This window comes from Glandiceps talaboti, chromosome 3, assembly GCF_964340395.1.
Source record: "Glandiceps talaboti chromosome 3, keGlaTala1.1, whole genome shotgun sequence".
In the NCBI taxonomy this organism is placed as follows: Eukaryota; Metazoa; Hemichordata; class Enteropneusta; family Spengelidae; genus Glandiceps; species Glandiceps talaboti.
This window is the reverse complement of record NC_135551.1, coordinates 24,843,835-24,863,051: the sequence shown is the minus strand read 5'-3', so window position 1 is coordinate 24,863,051 and position 19,217 is coordinate 24,843,835. Positions and strand designations below refer to the sequence as shown.

At 33.6% G+C, this 19,217-nt stretch overlaps 1 protein-coding gene across 1 annotated transcript; it reads left to right on the top strand.

Annotated features, from left to right (window-relative positions):
* The first annotated feature begins 115 nt into the window (after positions 1-115).
* LOC144432782 (uncharacterized) lies at positions 116-18,815 on the top strand. The gene is made up of 13 exons (XM_078121063.1): positions 116-233; positions 967-1,107; positions 1,973-2,074; positions 6,690-6,848; positions 7,652-7,750; positions 8,514-8,673; positions 11,923-12,092; positions 12,705-12,803; positions 13,286-13,461; positions 13,933-13,993; positions 14,629-14,921; positions 16,106-16,217; positions 16,662-18,815. Exons 1-13 carry the CDS (start codon positions 123-125, stop codon positions 16,722-16,724), a joined length of 1,746 nt encoding a protein of 581 aa, XP_077977189.1. The 5' UTR covers positions 116-122; the 3' UTR covers positions 16,725-18,815.
* The last annotated feature ends 402 nt before the right edge of the window (positions 18,816-19,217 follow it).

Here is a 19,217-nt window from a genome sequence, read left to right as displayed (position 1 = left end):
TTCACCATCAAAATCCTAGCCAAACGCGAAAATAAATACGATAATCATTTCTCAAGAATATCTAGAGAGGGCAGTATTAATGTCAAAGGTCATAAGGGTTGTTGCCTAAACAACAAGCAATCATGGCTGACGAAAAGAGCGAGACGTCATCTCCGGACAAGCAAAAAGAGCCGAAGGAGGTCTCTTTTGCTAAGAACACAACCAAAATGAGTGCTACGGATGCTGAAGATGAGGTTTGTGTGTGAAATTCTCGCAATCGGTCATTAACGGCTGCGAATTAGCTCGATTTATGTAAGGGCCTTGGTGACACTGATCATAACCCACAATTTTACTATCAAATTGACAGAGAAATGGTTTTTGGCTGGGGTGACAATTTCAGCCGCTCTCTTTCTATATTTATGTCCGAGTGTGTGGGGAAGCGTTTGAACTTGAATGGTTTTTTTCTAGTTCGGACATGAATATTTGTCTTATAGCTTCGTGTTATTCAGATGTGCTGTTGTTTTCTGTGCATGGAGCCTGTGATGTGATGATATTATTATATTGTACCTCCCTGAGCTGAGCCAGTGGTACTGGTAGTGGTAATGATATGAAAGTCGAAGGGGGTTGGGGTGGGGTTGACACTTTACACTGTTAACAGAGAAAAAAGTTACTCTCATCTTACATTCGGAATGCTTGTTATAGCATAGAACTCTGCAATAATTGTAGCATTACTTTTTTATTTTGAGCGTTCAAAAAAAAAAATGATTTATATTTATTTTTATTTTTAATAGCTTTTTATCATTCCAGGTTTTTGCATTCAAAACTGTTAAAACCCCCAGAACGTAAAAAAAAAGCTCAACAACGAAAAAAAGGCTGAAAAAATCAAAATCAAAACTTAACTACTGTAGTATAATTGTAGCAGCTACATGTAGGTATTTTTGAAAACACTGCTCAATAAGAATGTTCTCATTTTTTTTTCACTTGCAGGCAAAGTCAAGGCCATCAACAAGGCAGTCTCAAAAATCTAATACCAGCATACCATTGTCTGATGTGTCAGATGGTACACTACGTAGGAAATTCTTAGCTAGTGGTAATTTACCAACACAATCACCAACCAGTACTGAAATGGTGAGTTAGAATTTTATTGTCATTTGTAATTTTGATTATCTATGTCTAGCCAAAATGATTATTGGTAAGAACTTTTGGTTGGTTAGACAATGTTGTTTATGATGAGTGAGACAACTTATCTATGCATGTAATTGGTGGCATTTTTTAATAAAGTGTGATTGTTTTTTAAATTTGAAAAAAAAATGTACAGTTATGTAATTGCACCAGGTACTGTACTTCAGAAGTCTCTTGATAGGTTTTCATTTTTAATTTGATTTTTGTAAAACCTAGGTATCATCATAAGCAGTTACTAAAACAAGGATAATTGATAAGGGGTTATGGTCATAAATGCAAAAATATTACCAATAATATATATATTAATTATGTTATTGATCCCATGAGGGGAAATTGGGAAACTGTCAGCAGTTAAAATTACAATTCTGAAAACAATACAAAATTGATACGATAGATGAAAAAAGGTATATAGGAATTGCTTAAATACAAGAGAGCTACACACAAATAATTAAAATTATGCACTATCTTCAATGCAGCTTATCACAATGACTGGTCAGTAAAAATTCTATTGTCTGTTGCGAGAACAAATTCCTGAAATAAAAGTGATATCGATATACCATGTATTCATGACAACAAAATGAAAATGACAATCACTGATCCAAGCTGGCATCACAGGCATCAAAATCACAATCATCAAAATGTAACGCCTGTTTATACTGACAATCAATGATGAGATTGAGAATGTAGGATAACATGGGGTGATAAAAACGACCCACTATATCATGATTCAACTAATAATGTTGCTAAATCATGAGAGTGTCTGCTGTTTTTTGACTACATACAAAATAAAAGTCTTAAATATTTTCATCAGAGGTTTCGAAAGCGCAAGAAGAAAGGCAGAAAATCCAAGACGCCCTCACACTTTGATGATGACGAAGAAAGAGAAGCAAAGAGACTTGAAGAATTACAGGAGGTAAGATACACCAAACTATTATTACCCTTCAGTTTTCTTGTAGTTTCTATTCTAGACAGCTGATCTGAAATGCATAGAGAATGGAATTTAGTTTTTACTCTCTTTTTATGATAGTAATGCATTACACTAGTATATCTTGCATTGTAAGGACTTGACATGATGTAGCTATTAATTCAACTCTGTTCAACGCATGTACTTAAATAAGTGATTCTTAACAACTTTTTTTCCAGGCTTTCTAATAGATAAGCATGTTGTATCATTGAAAAAATAAATCATTACAGATGAAGTTTAATTGGTTGATTGATAGATGCATGCATTACTCAGAACTCTCACCAGCATGATGATAACCTCACCGTAAAGAGCTATGCTATAATGAAATAGACAAATTTAATATCTTGGCATGTGACAATTTAAGGAATGGTGATTGGTTGATATACTTTTTTTTAATTTTTTAGTAAGATATACAATATAGTTATGTTATCAGAGTTTTGCCAAGATTCACCTCTTCTCTCCACCACAATCAGAATATCTAATAATGTCAAGAACAGAGTAAATTTTGCAGTCAGTTTTAATGCAGTGATGTAGATAAAGTTATATAATTTTAACTGTATGCTGAAATTTTAAATTGAACAGAGGGTCCAAAAATAAAGTATAGCTGTTGTAGGTCTACATACAACTTACATTACAATTATTATGGTGTGCATGTAAATTTAGTATGTTTTAGTGTAAAAAATTTGCAATAAAAAATTATCAGATAATTTGCTCGAAACAGGAATTGCAGACAAAACAGTAATATTTTCCAGCTGTGGATAAATTAAATAAAAGTTTTTCAAAGAATTCCAGAAAAAGAAAATAATAATAATTTCAAAGCAAAATTACAACTGGCAAGAATATTCAATGATTTACATCTGATTTACATATGATTTACATATGATGCCTAAAATATGGACCATGTAAATTTGAAATAGTTTTGGATTGAAAGTGATCATTGAGGCTATCTTGGGCAAGATACAGGTGAAATTTACATAATATATAGTGTAGTATATATGACTCAAAAAATAGTGGTTGGTGAATAATTTCAAGATTCAAATCAAATGAACACACTCACGTGTACTTTATAAAAACCAGCAAAAGGAGTTACAAGTCTAGATATGCTTCACAAAGACAAATATGAACAAGATGTGAGAAGGGAGGGGAACAAAACTGGGATAGATACTTAACGTACTTGGCATTACTCTGATAACATACAAATCCATCGCTATATAATATGAACCATGATTTGCTTGTATATTGCATGCTATGCTTACCCCCCCATCTCTCTTTAAAAAAAAACTAATCTAAAGAAATTACCCACCCAACTCTTCACAGTCTCTCCTGGCTAGTCTAGATAGTTCTGATACCAGACTATATCTCAGAAGTACCATATTGGTAAGACAAACAAAAAAGCACAGGTTTATAGTGTTGTGTTGTCACTATGTCATCTATGTGCTATTTTGAATTCATGTTATCATTGTTTTGTGGTTGTGATGTTTTTTTTTGTTCACAAGTTTTATCTTATTGTGATAATGTCATATGTGCTAAATAACATCTTTGCATCTGAACTGTATTCCCATTATCAAGAACATTTTGAAAAAGAATTAAAAATTGTAAAACAAGTATAAAATATAATTTAGAATATAGCTGTTTAATTACTGTACAATGTCTTTTGCTAAGATTTGGAAACTGTAGTAGTACAACCCGTAACACCAAAGTAAAGCGTTTTCTGTATGTACCGCAGTCATTTATACCATCCATATCAAGTGTAAAAATATACTGTTTCATTTGCTAATTGACCACATTAGAGAGGCCACATGCTGGGCTTGTAAATAAACCGATTGAAACAGTATACTTTTACACCTGGTATGAATGCTATAAGTGAGTGAAGCACATAGAGAAAGTACTTTACTTCATTGTTACTCGTTGTATAAACTTCCATAACTTATTCCATTTTAGTTAAGAACCCTGGCGAAATACCATGTGTAGATTTTTTTATTTACATTTGTACCACCCTCAAGATAACCACTGATAAATAATTTTGTCAATAATAATCAAAATTCTCTCTCTATTAATATCATTAATCATTAGCTTCCGATCCTTTAATTTGATGTTCAAAAGTAAACATTTTCACTCAAAAAAATTAGCAGTTGTTTTAACTGAATAAACATATTGACTTTCCAAATTCAAAAAGTTTTACCGAATTTGTTTTCACTATGTGTTTTTTTTTTTTGCCAAAAGCTCAAAGTAACCATTTTATTTCATCTGTCCTGAAACATAAGTAATTACCATGCAGATGCTGTGTATCATTTTAATTAACTCATTGATAAATTTACATACATTGATATTCTCCTATACATGTGTTATATTCGGTAACTTGACGACCAGTTTTGGTAGATTTCATTTATTATCGGACAAAAATCCATTTAAATTACACATACAACACTCCTGACTAATGGTAAAAACTGTTTGAAATCACCTGTATTATAATGAATACCATTGATGACAGCTGTAGACCATTTCATATTTTAATAAATTTCCCATTTTGTGAATGTCTATTATTAACTTCCCTTTCAGACTCAGTTTCCTCTTTCAGATGTTAAACTATTTCAGCTAATATTGTGATGCTGTTTTTCCTTCTATTCATTATTCAACAGTTATGACTATGTCCTGTTTAAACTTTAATAATGTTTAATGTCTTTTCTTACTAACAATCACAGGTGTTTTTTGTATCGCTGCATGTGTTCTCGTGTCAGTTTAAGTTTTAACCTTCCCATGACATCACTCTCCCCAGGAAACCCCAGTGTTTGATCCATTCGCATATCAAATAACATGTAATTTACATATACCATATTTATTTGCATATCAATGACATAATTAGCATATTTCTTTTGGGCAGCCATTTTCTTCATGTGTTTCTCATTACTAAATTAACTCATGATTTATATGGTTTTAACTAAAAATATTAACCAACATTACATAATTGAATTATGATAATTAATTATGTTATTAATAAAATGTAATACTAATCTGTCTGTTGGTTGAATATGTGAGTATGACACTCTCATCATGAGTGTAGAAGAGTCACAGATGTCGCCAGCAGACAGACAAATGTACATACAATGTAGCTTTGTTTATTATTATGATAGCTGAAATAAATATCCTACAGTGAATGGCTAAAATATAAAAATCATGACACACAGACATAGTCTGATATTTCTGTAACCCTTGTTGTAAGCATAAAGAAAATGTTATGTAGCTTTTATGATGATATTGTTTCCATTTTTACCTACTGTTATGAAACAGCTGCTAAAATATTATAGTTGTACTCATGTGATGAGAAACATATGAAAAAAATATGATGGCCTTAAGGATATACTGTATACATTGATAACTTAGTAGTCTTACAGTTCGAAAGACTGACATATCACACATAATTGTTTCCATGGAGATTGTGATGTAGGGATGAAACAAAGTTTACTGTGTTTGGTTTGCTTCTCTTCTACTGACTTTTAAACTTATCTTCCTATGTTGCATTTTACAGTCATTCGGTGTGCCAAAAATTGTAATTTGCACTCGCAGTTTTTCTTGTACTTAAGTTTAGAACTGTGGAAAAGATATTATAATTATTTCACATTTATAATATTCATCATAAAACAATACAAAAAAAGTGATGAACATTAGAAATTAATAAAAGACCATCTCTTGAATAAGAAAAAATTTATAAACTGAATTTTTCTCTTTATATTTTCATTTATTTATTTCATGTAAATTGTACAACCTTAAGAATACACATCATCTACAGCCAAGATTACTGTTGTGTGTAAAGTATGGTCTATGTAACATCATTGTATCAAATTGAACTGTCCATCACCTTTATTTTACTATTCCCCTTAGTGGAAACATCATTAATAGTATTTGCAACACAGTATCAATGATAGTTGTATTTGGTACAAACAGTAAGTTACAATGTAACACGTACAGACATAGTTTATTCAATGAACACATTGTTTTGAAGACATTGTTTCTGGCAGTGAAAATGTTATGTCTGGTAATAGGCCTTGCAAACTTAGCAAAGTAACAACTTTGTTTGACATCAATGGGCACCTACCATCAGCGGAAATATGATGATTACAAACAAATATGTAAATGAGGACAAATCGGGTCAAAACCTGACTAGATGTCATTCTTGGTCAGTTTTTACATGAGAGAGATAAAACCTTGATTGATTGTCACTTCAGTGAAACAATGATAAATTCATGCAATTACTACAGACTAGATAGATAGATGTCTAGGCTCTCAATAAACAATGTCATAGAGGGGATGAAATAGACAGTTCAATTATAAATGATGCTGTGTAGCCTACTTGAGACACAATAATGATCTTGGTTGTATTAGTCAGATTTATGATAAATAGTAATGATTTACACCATAAAGTTAAAACAAATTTGTTTTGTGAAGAAATTGATTCATAATCTAATATCATAGTTTTAAAGTCAAATGTAATATTATCATAGGCACTGCAGAGTTTATGATTCAACTATATGAGATTTATAACATGTTTACCTTACACTTGTTTTAGAAACACATGCAAATCTTTGAGGACCTGACAAAACTAAGAAACCATTACTACTATGAGTACATGACAGCACTCAATGAAAAAGTACACCAACAGAGAAAGGATATCCAAAAGAAAACAGATGAACTGTATAAAAAGATAGCAGAAAAAGAAGAAAAGGAAGTAAGTAGGGTGGTTTTTGTCATATACGGTTTTTATGCTGATGATTTTCAAGTGCATTGAAACAATATTGATATAGAAAAATCAAAATGAATGCCAAAATGTTGGGATATGGGGTTCTTGAGAGAGACAAATGCAGATGACAGCTCTACTAATGTGAGTTTTGTTATCAGTTGTTGCATATGTTGCAGAAGTGTTTAAATTTTATAAATTTCATAAATAAACATAAACCAAGCAAATTTTTGAACTATTTTCTAAAGCTTTAGAGATGAAATCATAAGCTTGGTAGTCTGTTTAGATATTGTTCCCGATATTTTTTTCTTTTCGGTCAGTGAAAATATGAGTTACCTAAGGGGCCTTATCACTACAAGTCAAAGACAAGGTGGGGCAAAACTCCTTAGTCATGAGTATTTTCTGGTTGAGTGAAGAAAAATTTGGGGGAATGATATAATTATACCTGTGCAATTTATCAAAATCAGGAAGAGTAATGGTGAAGTTATGACCCAAAAGTTCATGCACCAGAAAACAAATGATGTAGATATTTATATCATGACGTGGAACAACCAGGGTATAAACACCATATTTTTTGTTTGTGCAATCACATGCCAAACTCCACTACACTGGGACTTTGTTATTAAATAATCCATCATGGTAGTTGGTACTTTTTAAGGGATAAACATGAAAAGAATTAAAATCTAGTAATAGTTATATATTTTGAAGTTATGTAGCAGACAAGTAATTTTGCACCAAAGATGTTTTATGTTCTATTTAATCATGTACAATGTTTTGATCTTTTTTACATTTAGAAAGCTGACAGTCATCATGTGAAGAAGAGACATGAGAAATCCAAATTATTTCATGATAATTCCCATCTAAAGAATCTACCTAAAACACATTATTACAGGGTAAGTATTCATTCTTTATTAGTCCCTGCCAGACGAAGTCCGGGACGGGGACTTATGGATTGAGTTCCGTCCGTCCATCTGTCCGTGTTTCTTTCCAACAAGGAGACACAACAGAGTAGGCATGTTCCACATCCAACGTGCAGGCACAACATATCTAAGTCTGTTTGATTTAAGTTCACAAGTGTTGTTGCGTGATCAGAGTAGTGATATCAAGAAAATGACAACATAAACTGCCAGTTCCTTAAAACCCAATCATAGCGGGGCTATGTCATTCTCAATGACTTGTTCTTAATATGGATAGCCTGTCTACTCACTGAATCTGTGACTCTGCTACACTTGTTTCCTGTCCAGCTTACACCTATTGTAGCAATGTCAGTTTGCTATATTCTTGTAATCAGAAAGATTTCATTGTTTTGCCACTAGGAGTGCTGTTTGCAAGTGGTTCTGTAGCCTAAATTGAAGGCCAGAGTTGTTGGATATTGTAGCATGAACAAGACAGCAGACACAAAGTTACCACTCATTTTCTGTGTTGTTACTGCTGTCCTTTCAGTATTTAAAACATGCCTAATAACATTACTATAGTGCTCCTTGGTTCATACAGCCTCCATTTATTCACTGTTTCATGGAATTTGTAACATAATTTTTTTCAAATGAATGTTTTATAAATAATTGTAAATATTTGTAAGTTATTCTCTTCTCCATAATATACCAAGTCATCACTAGAAATGCAAGTCCTAAGTGTATGTTCCTCTCTCTTCTACAGATAGTAGAACTGCAGGATAAGAAGATAAAAGAAGGAGATTTGAAAACTCAAACTGATGTAGATAACTTTTGGGAAGACATCCAGAAACCAGATGTATTTAGAGAAACGTTTGGTTTACAAGAAAGTGTCATCAGTGAAAGTCAGTTAGATTCACCATCATGTAAGTATTTTGTATGGATTTTTTGGGGTTTTTCACTATTTAAAAAAAAAATGATATTGGTATCGGAATATTTTTGTATCTCTAATTTTCTATAAATTTTACTAGACTTCATGAAGACATACATTAACATCTTTCTAAATCAGATTAAATTGGGTTTTATGTTAAATATTTTCACCTGGGGAATAATGCTTGTAACCCGATCTTTTGCTACTGTCACTTGAGTATAAACATATGTGTTAGGGGTATGCAGATAGATTTGAAAGTGAGACCTTGGGAGTCAGGCTCAGCACTACAAGCAGTTAGTGAGACACCGGTGCAAACTCACAGATGACGATGTAAGCAGGGTAGTTGGCATTGTACCACATTTGGGGATTTTTTGCTGTGAGTCACATTGCCTCATGGCTGTCAACAGAATTCTTTATGCAGTAAGTGAACAATGAATATTTGGGTTGTTGGTGGCCAAGTTGTTAAACCACTTGCCTCGTACCACTGTGGTTGGGGTTTGATTAAACTTACCATGCTGTAAGTAAGAAGAGTGTCATTCAGTTTGACTCTACCGAACAACGCAGGTTTTCTCCGAGTACTCTGGTTTCCTCCTGCCCTAACACTGAACCTGTGAGGGATGGCCCTCAATGGACTTCTTGGGAGATAAGTGTTTATGTACTTAAAGAACTATCCAGTATAAATAAAGATTGTTATTATTCATGACTCCTGAGTGCCTATTATAGTCAGTGAAAAGTTCACACAGTTGTTGGCAGTTATATTTGATTTTAAAATGCCTTAATCAAGTTAATGTTGATATCATTTTTACTCAATGTATAAAGTTTGTTTCTTGGTTTTAACTGAGAATGGGTTTTCTTGAACAAAATAACAGCACAGGTTTAAGACTATCATGTGTTGGTTGTGTATACTATAGTTGTATTTATTTTGGTACATGAAGAATTTGATGAAGTGGCAATTTGGGGGCATCAAGCACACTTTAACTTTGGTGAACACTGAGTGGGGGAAATTAGACACATGTTTATACAAAGAAAGAATTTTTTTCATACACATGCACACACACACACACACACACACACACACACACACACACAGAATGCACATACATGAACAGACATGCACAGACACATGCACAGACACAGCTGGACAGACAGACAGACAGACAGACACAGACAGAGACAGATTCACAGACACACACGTGTTGATTTGAACTTTTAAAGACCAGACACTCAAGAAACGTTGGTTTATATAAGGTAGATCTAGTTAGTTAGAGAATGTGGTGTCCCTGAAAAGGGTTGTTTGAGTTGCACTTTGATTGCTGATATGTACTCACTGGGAAATGCTGTATGTAAAGTAAAAAAAAAAAATATGTGCATATTCAGCTAAAATAAATCCAGCACCAGAATGCATACAACTACAGTATTACACTCAAAATGAAACATCTAACACACACTTTGTAATATCTTAGTTATTGTGTATTTAATGATAGCTAAAATAATGTAGGCTTGGTGTTTCACTCATGGGACATTATGTTTTTGACACAGTGCTATAGACATATTTCAATTCTAGACTAACAATAACAGAGACACAACAAACACAGCAGGATCCTTTCCCCAATCACATTGAACACTGATAAGCATTGCTGTTCTTTCACACTGCAGTAAAAACAGGCTTCTAATATGAAAACATTACTCATGGACCTGATGATTTTAATGGCTGCAATTGTTTATTTTCTAACTGATGAACATTTAAACTTGACTACTTCTACATCCCACTGTGCATGGCACCTACAAATGTATGTAATTGTTTCTTTTGCATTAGAAGTTGTCTGAGGGTGTGTATTAAATGTCATGTCATATGAGTAAAACACCAAACCAACATCAATTTTACTTACCCATAGATTGACAGACTGTACATATTATGTGTTACTTTTTTTATTGTTGTTGTTTTTTTCACTAACAAACACTCCTACTTTCAGTGTGGACACTTAACGCCCGGCTTTTGAGACACAAAAATCATCCACTACGGAAACTTCTACTAGAAAAGAAGGGTGAAATTTACAAAATACGTGGGTGTTCATTGTCATATAGTGCACAGTGTTTGCCCTCCCCAGACTTGATGATTTTATTGTGCCAGTGTGTGTGTGTGTGTGATCGTGAAGTACAGTGTTTTGTGAAATTGTATGGTCAGCATGTTGTGTTAGAACTGATAAGTTAATTATTAAAGTTGATATCGATGGAACAAAGGTACAGAAAAAGGGAGAAGGAATGTTGCTAAGCTTTGCCTTAGTCCTACACTGGAAATTTACACAGGAATGAATCCCCGTTCCTTTCACAAATTTCTCCATAGTTTGTAAACCCCTTCCAGTGCATCATAATAATCACACACTTGCACCACTCCTTACAGCACAAGTATATGTAATAATTGTATAAGGATCATTATATATTTTTAATGTATAATAAGCAAATTAATTATAAGCAAGTTGTTTTTCCAACATACAATAGTTTAGGGCTACAGTGAGTTGAACTACACTACAGGTTATATCAATAGGCTATGAAGTTTAAGTCTAACTTATGTGAATTAAAATTATTAATTTTAGCCAAAAGTTGATATTATTAGTTAGGTAGTTTATTTCAGTAAAACAACAAGATCGCCAGCACGGATATACAATAAAAATTGGCCCAAAGTATAGTCTTTAGAAGTAGTTATCTAAATTTCTGTATCTACGGTGATTGGATTTGTGTACATTCCTAGAGTGAATACAACTGTGTTAAAAAATGTATTTGTTTTTTTATATTAACGAAAACATGTGACATTGAAGTTCCTGACAGAATGGATGCAGAAATGTGCATACTGTAACTTGTTTATCATCGCTATCAAGTATTCACAGCACATTTTCTCATTTTGTCTGAGATGTTTGGTTTGTTATATGGCTTTATTGAGTGTACAATAAAATCACAGAATACTATTTTACAGAACAATACACAACTCCAGTCACTATTGAATCACATTATTTCAACTGATAAAATGTTATATTATCGGTAAAAAAAATACAAAAATTAGATTTTACAAAAAATGTACCAAAACAAGTTTTTTTGTTTTTTTTTAAATCCAATGTTCCAATCTTACAAAGAGTAGGTTTAGACCATGTTTAGATTAGAACACTGCAAACAATTGTTGTAAAAGTAACCCACACTGAAGGGTTTGAATCAAATCTGAACTAATTCTAATTTGTATTTCCTCCCACAGCTGCATCGCTGTCCAGCACTCATAGTATGGCATCATTAAAAGGTCCTGATACTACTGGTGGAAGTTTTGTACCTATGGTGAAAATTCAAGAAGATAAGGAGCCTTCCAGACCAAGCACAAAGGGTAAATCAGTCCACCAATGGGCTGTAACACAACAATTTAGTAAAAAGGTAAACTAGTCTAAGTCTGGTTATGATCCAACAGAATGAAGAAGCTTACTTGAATAGTTTGAACAAAGAAAGTTTCATCGTGTATAAGTCTGTAAAATACAACATTCATGACATTCTGTGCTATTGCTATCGTTATAACTTATCACGCCATCACTCACGTCTGTTCTACTTCTGTGGGTCTGTGGCTGTAAGATCAAAGGATTTAGGCCCAGCCTTGAATTTGTGATTAGAAGTTCAAACAGATATCACTATGTAGTTTAAAATCAAACTGGCAGAATAGTTTCTGTGTCTGGTGATAAGGACACCTGTTGTTATGGTGATACTTATCAATTGTTTGTACTTGACAAACTACCAGACTTTGGCAACTGATTTTACTATTGATGTAATGTTAGGTGTGTGGTCTGATAAATCATTGAAAGGCTGGCATCATGGATATTTTGACACCTTTTACAGCAGAACTATATTTGATTCGATTGGCTGCAACCAATTCTGGTTGCACTGTGCAGGGTATTGGGTAGTATAGTACAGTGGTAGTTTAGAAACATGATATGTATCCTACAGTCTAATCATGTATTGCCTTGAATAACTGTTTGACTTTCTGTCTTTCTGTAGAACAACAACCACCAGCAAGGTTACTTATCTGCTGGTGCTAAGGGTAGAAGAACTTCAGTTCATCCCAAGGCATTAGCATTAGACCAACAATTTCCTAGGGTGAGTACTCTACAGGTTGATCATTGGCTGAAATCTTCAAAACATGCATCAATATGATATGACTGCACCAAGTTTACAAGAGAAGTGTTTCATCAATTGTACAAAAATACATCTCTTGTAAGATATAGAAGAGCTTTCAATTTAGTGAAAGTAGCAATGTAAGAGCAAATTCTTATTATTGTGATCATGTATGTAGATGAAGAGGCAGGGCTTTATTGCAAGTGTGCCCTCAAGTACAAATATGCAAATACTTTTGTTTTTACAGATTTCAGTTTTGCAAAGGTTACCTCAAACATTACCTTTTGAATGCTTAATGTTTTTACCTCCCCTTTCCAAATAAGGCTGAAACAACTTTGAATGAACGTCTGCAATTGTGCTTTTTCATACTGCCTATATTTGTCATGAAATAGTAGATTTGTATATCTCTCAATGATGATTAACTCAAACATATAAAAAAACATACCCATTTGTCTCTCTTTTAGGTGGCACTTCCACCTCTGGCAGCGTTTACTTTGGACTTAGAACCAAGGAAAGATGATCCAGAGATTGAAAGAATGAATGAAGAATTCAGAATTAGGTCCAGAATTAGAGACAGAGAAAGGAGACGACTTAGATTGATGTATGAATATGCACTAACACATCAAGCAGCCACTCTCAGGTATGTATTCTATAAAAGGTAGTCACTAAATTGAGAAAATCATTCAGTCTGGCAATTTGTTAACTAGTGAGGTGCATTGTGGATGGAAATTTTGATTAAAAGAGTCCAAAGTAATGATATGATTACTAGGCAACCATTTCATAGATGATATTCAACTTGTACACAAGTCATTATTTTGACTTGTATGTTAATATCCAATACTAGTACTGAGCAGCGCCCTCAAGTTAAATCTGGAGGAAATCAAAGTAACTGGAGAAAACCCATGTTGTTCAGTAGAGTTATGTTAAGTATCAACATTCTCACACACAGACCTAGTCATATTTTTTTAGTTCAAAACCAGACTGCTCTTGTAAGAGGTATGCAAGCTAATTGCATGGCCACCAATAACCCAATGTGTGTTTACTAAAACTTAGTGAAAGTATTTTACAATATACCAAAGATTACTATTAAGTGTCTTCCATCATTTGACAGGATACTAGAAAAGAAAGAAGACTATGCTTGGATGACGGAAGGACCCAGTATAGGAGATTTGGTAGGTGACTTTTAATGTTTGGCTTATGTTGTTGTTGTTGTTGTTGTTGTTGTTGTTGTTGTTGTTGTGTATTTATCAATGTATCCTATGTGGACAGTAATTACAAAATAACGAGCATAGCAGAGTACATAGAAAACATTTGCATCCAGTCCAACAGCCTTATAAAAATCAAATAAATAACTAATTAAATACATGAATAATATCACGTCTGATTTGTACAGTGTTTTTCCTACAATGGAATGCCTTGTATGAGAAATTTGCAGTATCAGTGTGAAATATTGTTATTAACCTGTAAACAAAAATATGGAAAATATACCCTTGTTGTGATACATCATGACAATGTGTGTCTACATCATTGGTTGTGCTGTGCTCGTAATGTGCATGAAAATGTTCAAAATGCCATTGTTTTTCCTGATTGATCATGAATTATGCTTGCACAGGTAGTAATAGTTCTTCATTCATCAAGAAAATATTCCTGACATGATAAGAGTTTTGTCATGTCTTGTCATCAGCTTGAAGGCCCCTTAGTTTCCTCACATTTTTCTTGGCTGAATGAAGACCAGTATTTTTAATATCTAATAGATGTGTAAGTATATAGTTTTCACTTTACATAAATGTTTATCATTTCTCATTAGATAAATGTGTTTGACCAGAAGCCTTCACAGCCCTTGTCACTTCCAGAAGTGCCAGAGCTCAGTCTACCAGCCATAGAAGATGGAACAGTTGGCAGTGACCCGATATTACCTAGTACCTTGGGATCTGGTAGTCGTCCAGGTCCATTGTCTGCCATAGAAGAATTATCAGAACATAGATCAGTATACAGTCTAATGAGTAGAGACAGTACAAAGAAGAGTCTCAGATCTGAGGGCAGTATTGGATCTACTAAAAGTGCTGGTAGTCGACATAGCAGACACTCATCGGGTAAAAGGTAAGTCTAAATATTACATTGGTTAGTGTCAATTCTTGTTCTTATTGGTCTTGTAGTCCGAAGGGACCCAATACTCATCTCAGCTAAATACAACTAAAACATTGAGGGATCGCCAAACAACTGTGGGTATCATACACATTTTATGTTCCCTAAGAACAATTTAGATAGATAAGAAACAGGCTTCCTACAGACCACTCAATACAAATATAAACAACATCATCCAACCCCTACTGATACACAGACACACACACATTGTCCTTGGAACAAACAAGCTATTGAAAGTCATAACATTGCAGGCTCAGATTTTGACACATACAAGTGTATTGATTCAAAGTTACAAGTGATACATGTATGTGTGTGCACATACAGTGCCTGTTTGTCGGCAGGAGTGTGGTGTTGTTTCTATTTGTAATGAGTGGTCTGTGGGAAGCCTGTTTCTTATCTATCTAAATTGTTCTTGGGGCCGGGAACATAAAATGGGTATGATATGCACAGTCATTCGGTGATCCCTCAGTGTTGTACGTTGTTTTTACATTACACAATCGAGGATGTAGGGTTTCATAAAGTAATTAAAAGGCTGAGTTCGCATTAGGATTAAAACTTAGATGTGAAAAACAGTTGCCTGGCAGAGAGCTATAGAAAAAGTTGGTCCAGTACAAAAGAAAAATCCTGTGTAATCCTTATGGCTTCACTGATAAAAGAACATTCACCTGTGAACCTAGGACTGAAACCATGGCCTTTAATTAAACCCCAACGTTTGAATCCCATGGATCCAGATTACTACTATCTTATAAGTGAAGCTGTACAGATTAAATAGGATTATTCATTTGTTAAGAACAAACTTTTCTATATCTCTGCCAGACAACTGTTTTGACATGCAAACTTTAATCCTAATTTGATATACTTCGAATACCCATCAAAATTAAGATGTGTCATATCACTTTCTACTCTCACAGTTCAGTTTTTCCAGCTGAAAGGCCTGATGTAGAAACCTCACTGCCGTAGTATTAGAGACAATGTATTGTGAAATATTGACATGAAATGTAAACAAATAGTCAGTAGTTATATTTGCTATTGTCGACTTGCATTCAATCAATTCTGAGTATGATGTATATCTAACCAGTATTCTGTGCTCTAAGCATACATCTAATTAATTTTATTTGCTCTCTCTCTGTCCGTATCAGGAGTATTAAGTCTAATGTAGGAACAGGATCAGAACCAGAAATTGCACCAAGACCTCCATCTAGACCCCTACCATTAACCATGGATTCTATAGTAGATGACTGTACTATAAGGGTAAGGTCACATCCCTATTTATACATTGAAATTTTAACACAAAACACAAAACACTGTTTATATTTTGTGAATGCAAAACTGAAGCGTTTATCCACACACTGTGGACTTTCACACATCTGGGATTCCATTCTTATGTCACATGATACCAGTGATGAGTCATGTGACCAACCCAGAACATCAGCCTGATAAACATGTCCACAATGTGTGAATGAAACATCAGTCTTGCTTTTCAAACTTTTACCAGTGTAATTTTTCAACAGTTTATAGTGTACATTGTGTTGAACTTGAGCAAATACTGTATAACTTTGTGTGTGTAACTATGAAATATTTGAAATTGAATTTGAAATGTGTTTTTTTTTGTCACCTATATACTAGATAACATTATTTTTTTCAATTTTTTTTTTACAAACTAACTGACCAATTTGTCTTTTCTTGTCCATGCAGGAAGCCAAGTGTTTGAGTACACTATGGACAAACTACACAAAAGATCAAGATATAGCAACATGACAACATTATCTATGAATTTTAAGTTAATGTAACTCACAGCACACTCCATGATCAGAGACATGTCTTCATAGCATACCGCAATATGCGTACAGAGATATGTTGCAACATTTCAATGTGTCTACAGTAATATATTGCAATATTACAATGTGCATACAGCGATATGTTGCAACATAACAATGTGCATACAGCGATGTGTTGCAACATAACAATGTGTCTACAGGTATAAGTTGCAACATTACAGTGTGCATACAGAGATATGTTGCAACATCACAATTCCTCCTCAAGGTGCAGCTACCTCTTCCAGAAATGTGTAACTACATACCATAACTTTCTCAATATGTAGCATTTCATACGACAGCTTTCCATTCTATGCAGTCATTGATTCAAATGTATGTGACAACATCATAGCATACACTACTATATATTGTTTGAGATGTTATCATTTATGTTTAAGCATAACATACCATCATTAAACCCGTTCATCAGGTAGTAAAACATAGTAATAATCAGTTCATGTACCAAAACCTAGGGTTCTTATTACTTACGAGTAATGCTACTTCCTATGCCACCGAGTGGTAAAGTCAGCAAACTGACAGTTTGACAAAGTCTGTTGACCTGAACATGTGAAATGTTACTCGGAAGTAATAAGAACCCTTGGTCATGGTACAACAATGTATTATTACAATAACATAACATACCTAAAGATGCATTACTTATCTTCAACATGATACCATACCCTTTTATTTGATGTGGTGTGTTCTGTATTTTTGCTTGCTATCGCTCATGAAAATACAGCCTTAATATAGACTACATCATTCACAAATATAGTTTCTGTACGCCCCACCATGCACTGTGAGGCCATGGGGTTCAGTCATGTATTTGTCAACAGGATAACATACCCTATATTACATAGGGTTTGATATGTTGAACATGATAACATACTCTATAGTATTTGATATGTTGAACATGATAACATATCCTATTACATAGTATTTCATACTAGTATGTTTAACATGATAACATACCCTATGTTTTACCTGACACATTTCAAAATGTAGACCTATCATTCTAAACATTCCTAGATATGTTGCAACATGACAACATAATATATACATTCCTTGATATATTGCAATAAGACAACATACCGTTTGACTTTGACAGCATGATTCAATTTCATAAGACAGAATAGTGTGCCTAAATTAAGAGTTTTCTCTCAAAGAACATTTTTGTAGTTTTATGTTGGCACATTATGACAGACTGCAATACATCAGTAATAATATATTGGTGTATGAAAACATAATGGCTTCAAGGTAAAAGTGGCTAGTCAAGATTCTATCCATGGCATCGAATCTCGAGATCTCTCTTTACTTCTAACTCAACGAGGTCCTGAGATGAAATTTCAAATTCAACAGTAGATTAACACTATGTGTTTGTAAATCAATCAGAATTCTGCCCAATGATAGTGTTTATTGGGACAGTTAAGCGATATACAAATATGGTACATTTGTCAGATCAGGAATGGTACATTGTTGACATCAGTCTAAGGGTTGGGGTTTACTCATTTGTATGAACAACTTTTGATTTCTCATAAAGGTAGAATAAGTGAAGAGATGATAGACTAAAAGGAGCTGGTTGTAGATCATAGAAAAGATTTAGATATTCAGGAAATTGGGACATTTTCTACTTAGTGAAAAAGTCAACCAGAAGAAACAGAATAAATTCATTTTTAGTAACCAAAGCAACAGTGTATTGTGGTGTAAGGTTTTAACAGCTATGGGTATGAATAAACTTACCAAAACAGAATGATGCCCTACAAATCAAACTCTTTGAAAAGTTGAATCTTTAATTGCGTATACTGTACCAGTTGTGCTACAACCCCATTGGCAGTATTTCCATTATATTAAGAAGGTAATGATGAATGGTGCACTATTTATTTCTTAGTTATTTTATTGCACACATTGTCTTTTAACCCACCATGAAGACTTCTACATTTGACTCTACAGTATGGAACATATATAAACTTTAATATATCAAGCAGATCAGATTTGATGTAAAAATTATGTGGTACTTAATTTGTATTATGAAATGGATTATGAAAGTGTATCTTTTGTATAAAATGTAATACCTAAATTGTACATATTGATGTTTTCACCCTTTACCGTCCAACAGATGTTATTTTGAGTGAAATAAATTATTTTGTATATCTTTCAAATTGTGTTTATTGTCAAATCCTTTCAGTCTTCTCTTCAAAATAGAGATTGTGTATGTGCATGTGTGTGTGTGTGTGTGTGTGTGTGTGTGTGTGTGTGTGTGTGTGGTTTGTCTCTGTCTGTATCCATGGATGTATATATATATGTTTGTATGTTTGTATGTATGTATGTATGTATGTATGTATGTATGTATGTATGTATGTATGTATGTATGTATGTATGTGTGTATGTATGTATGTATGTATGTATGTATGTGTGTATATGTGTATGTATGTATGCATGC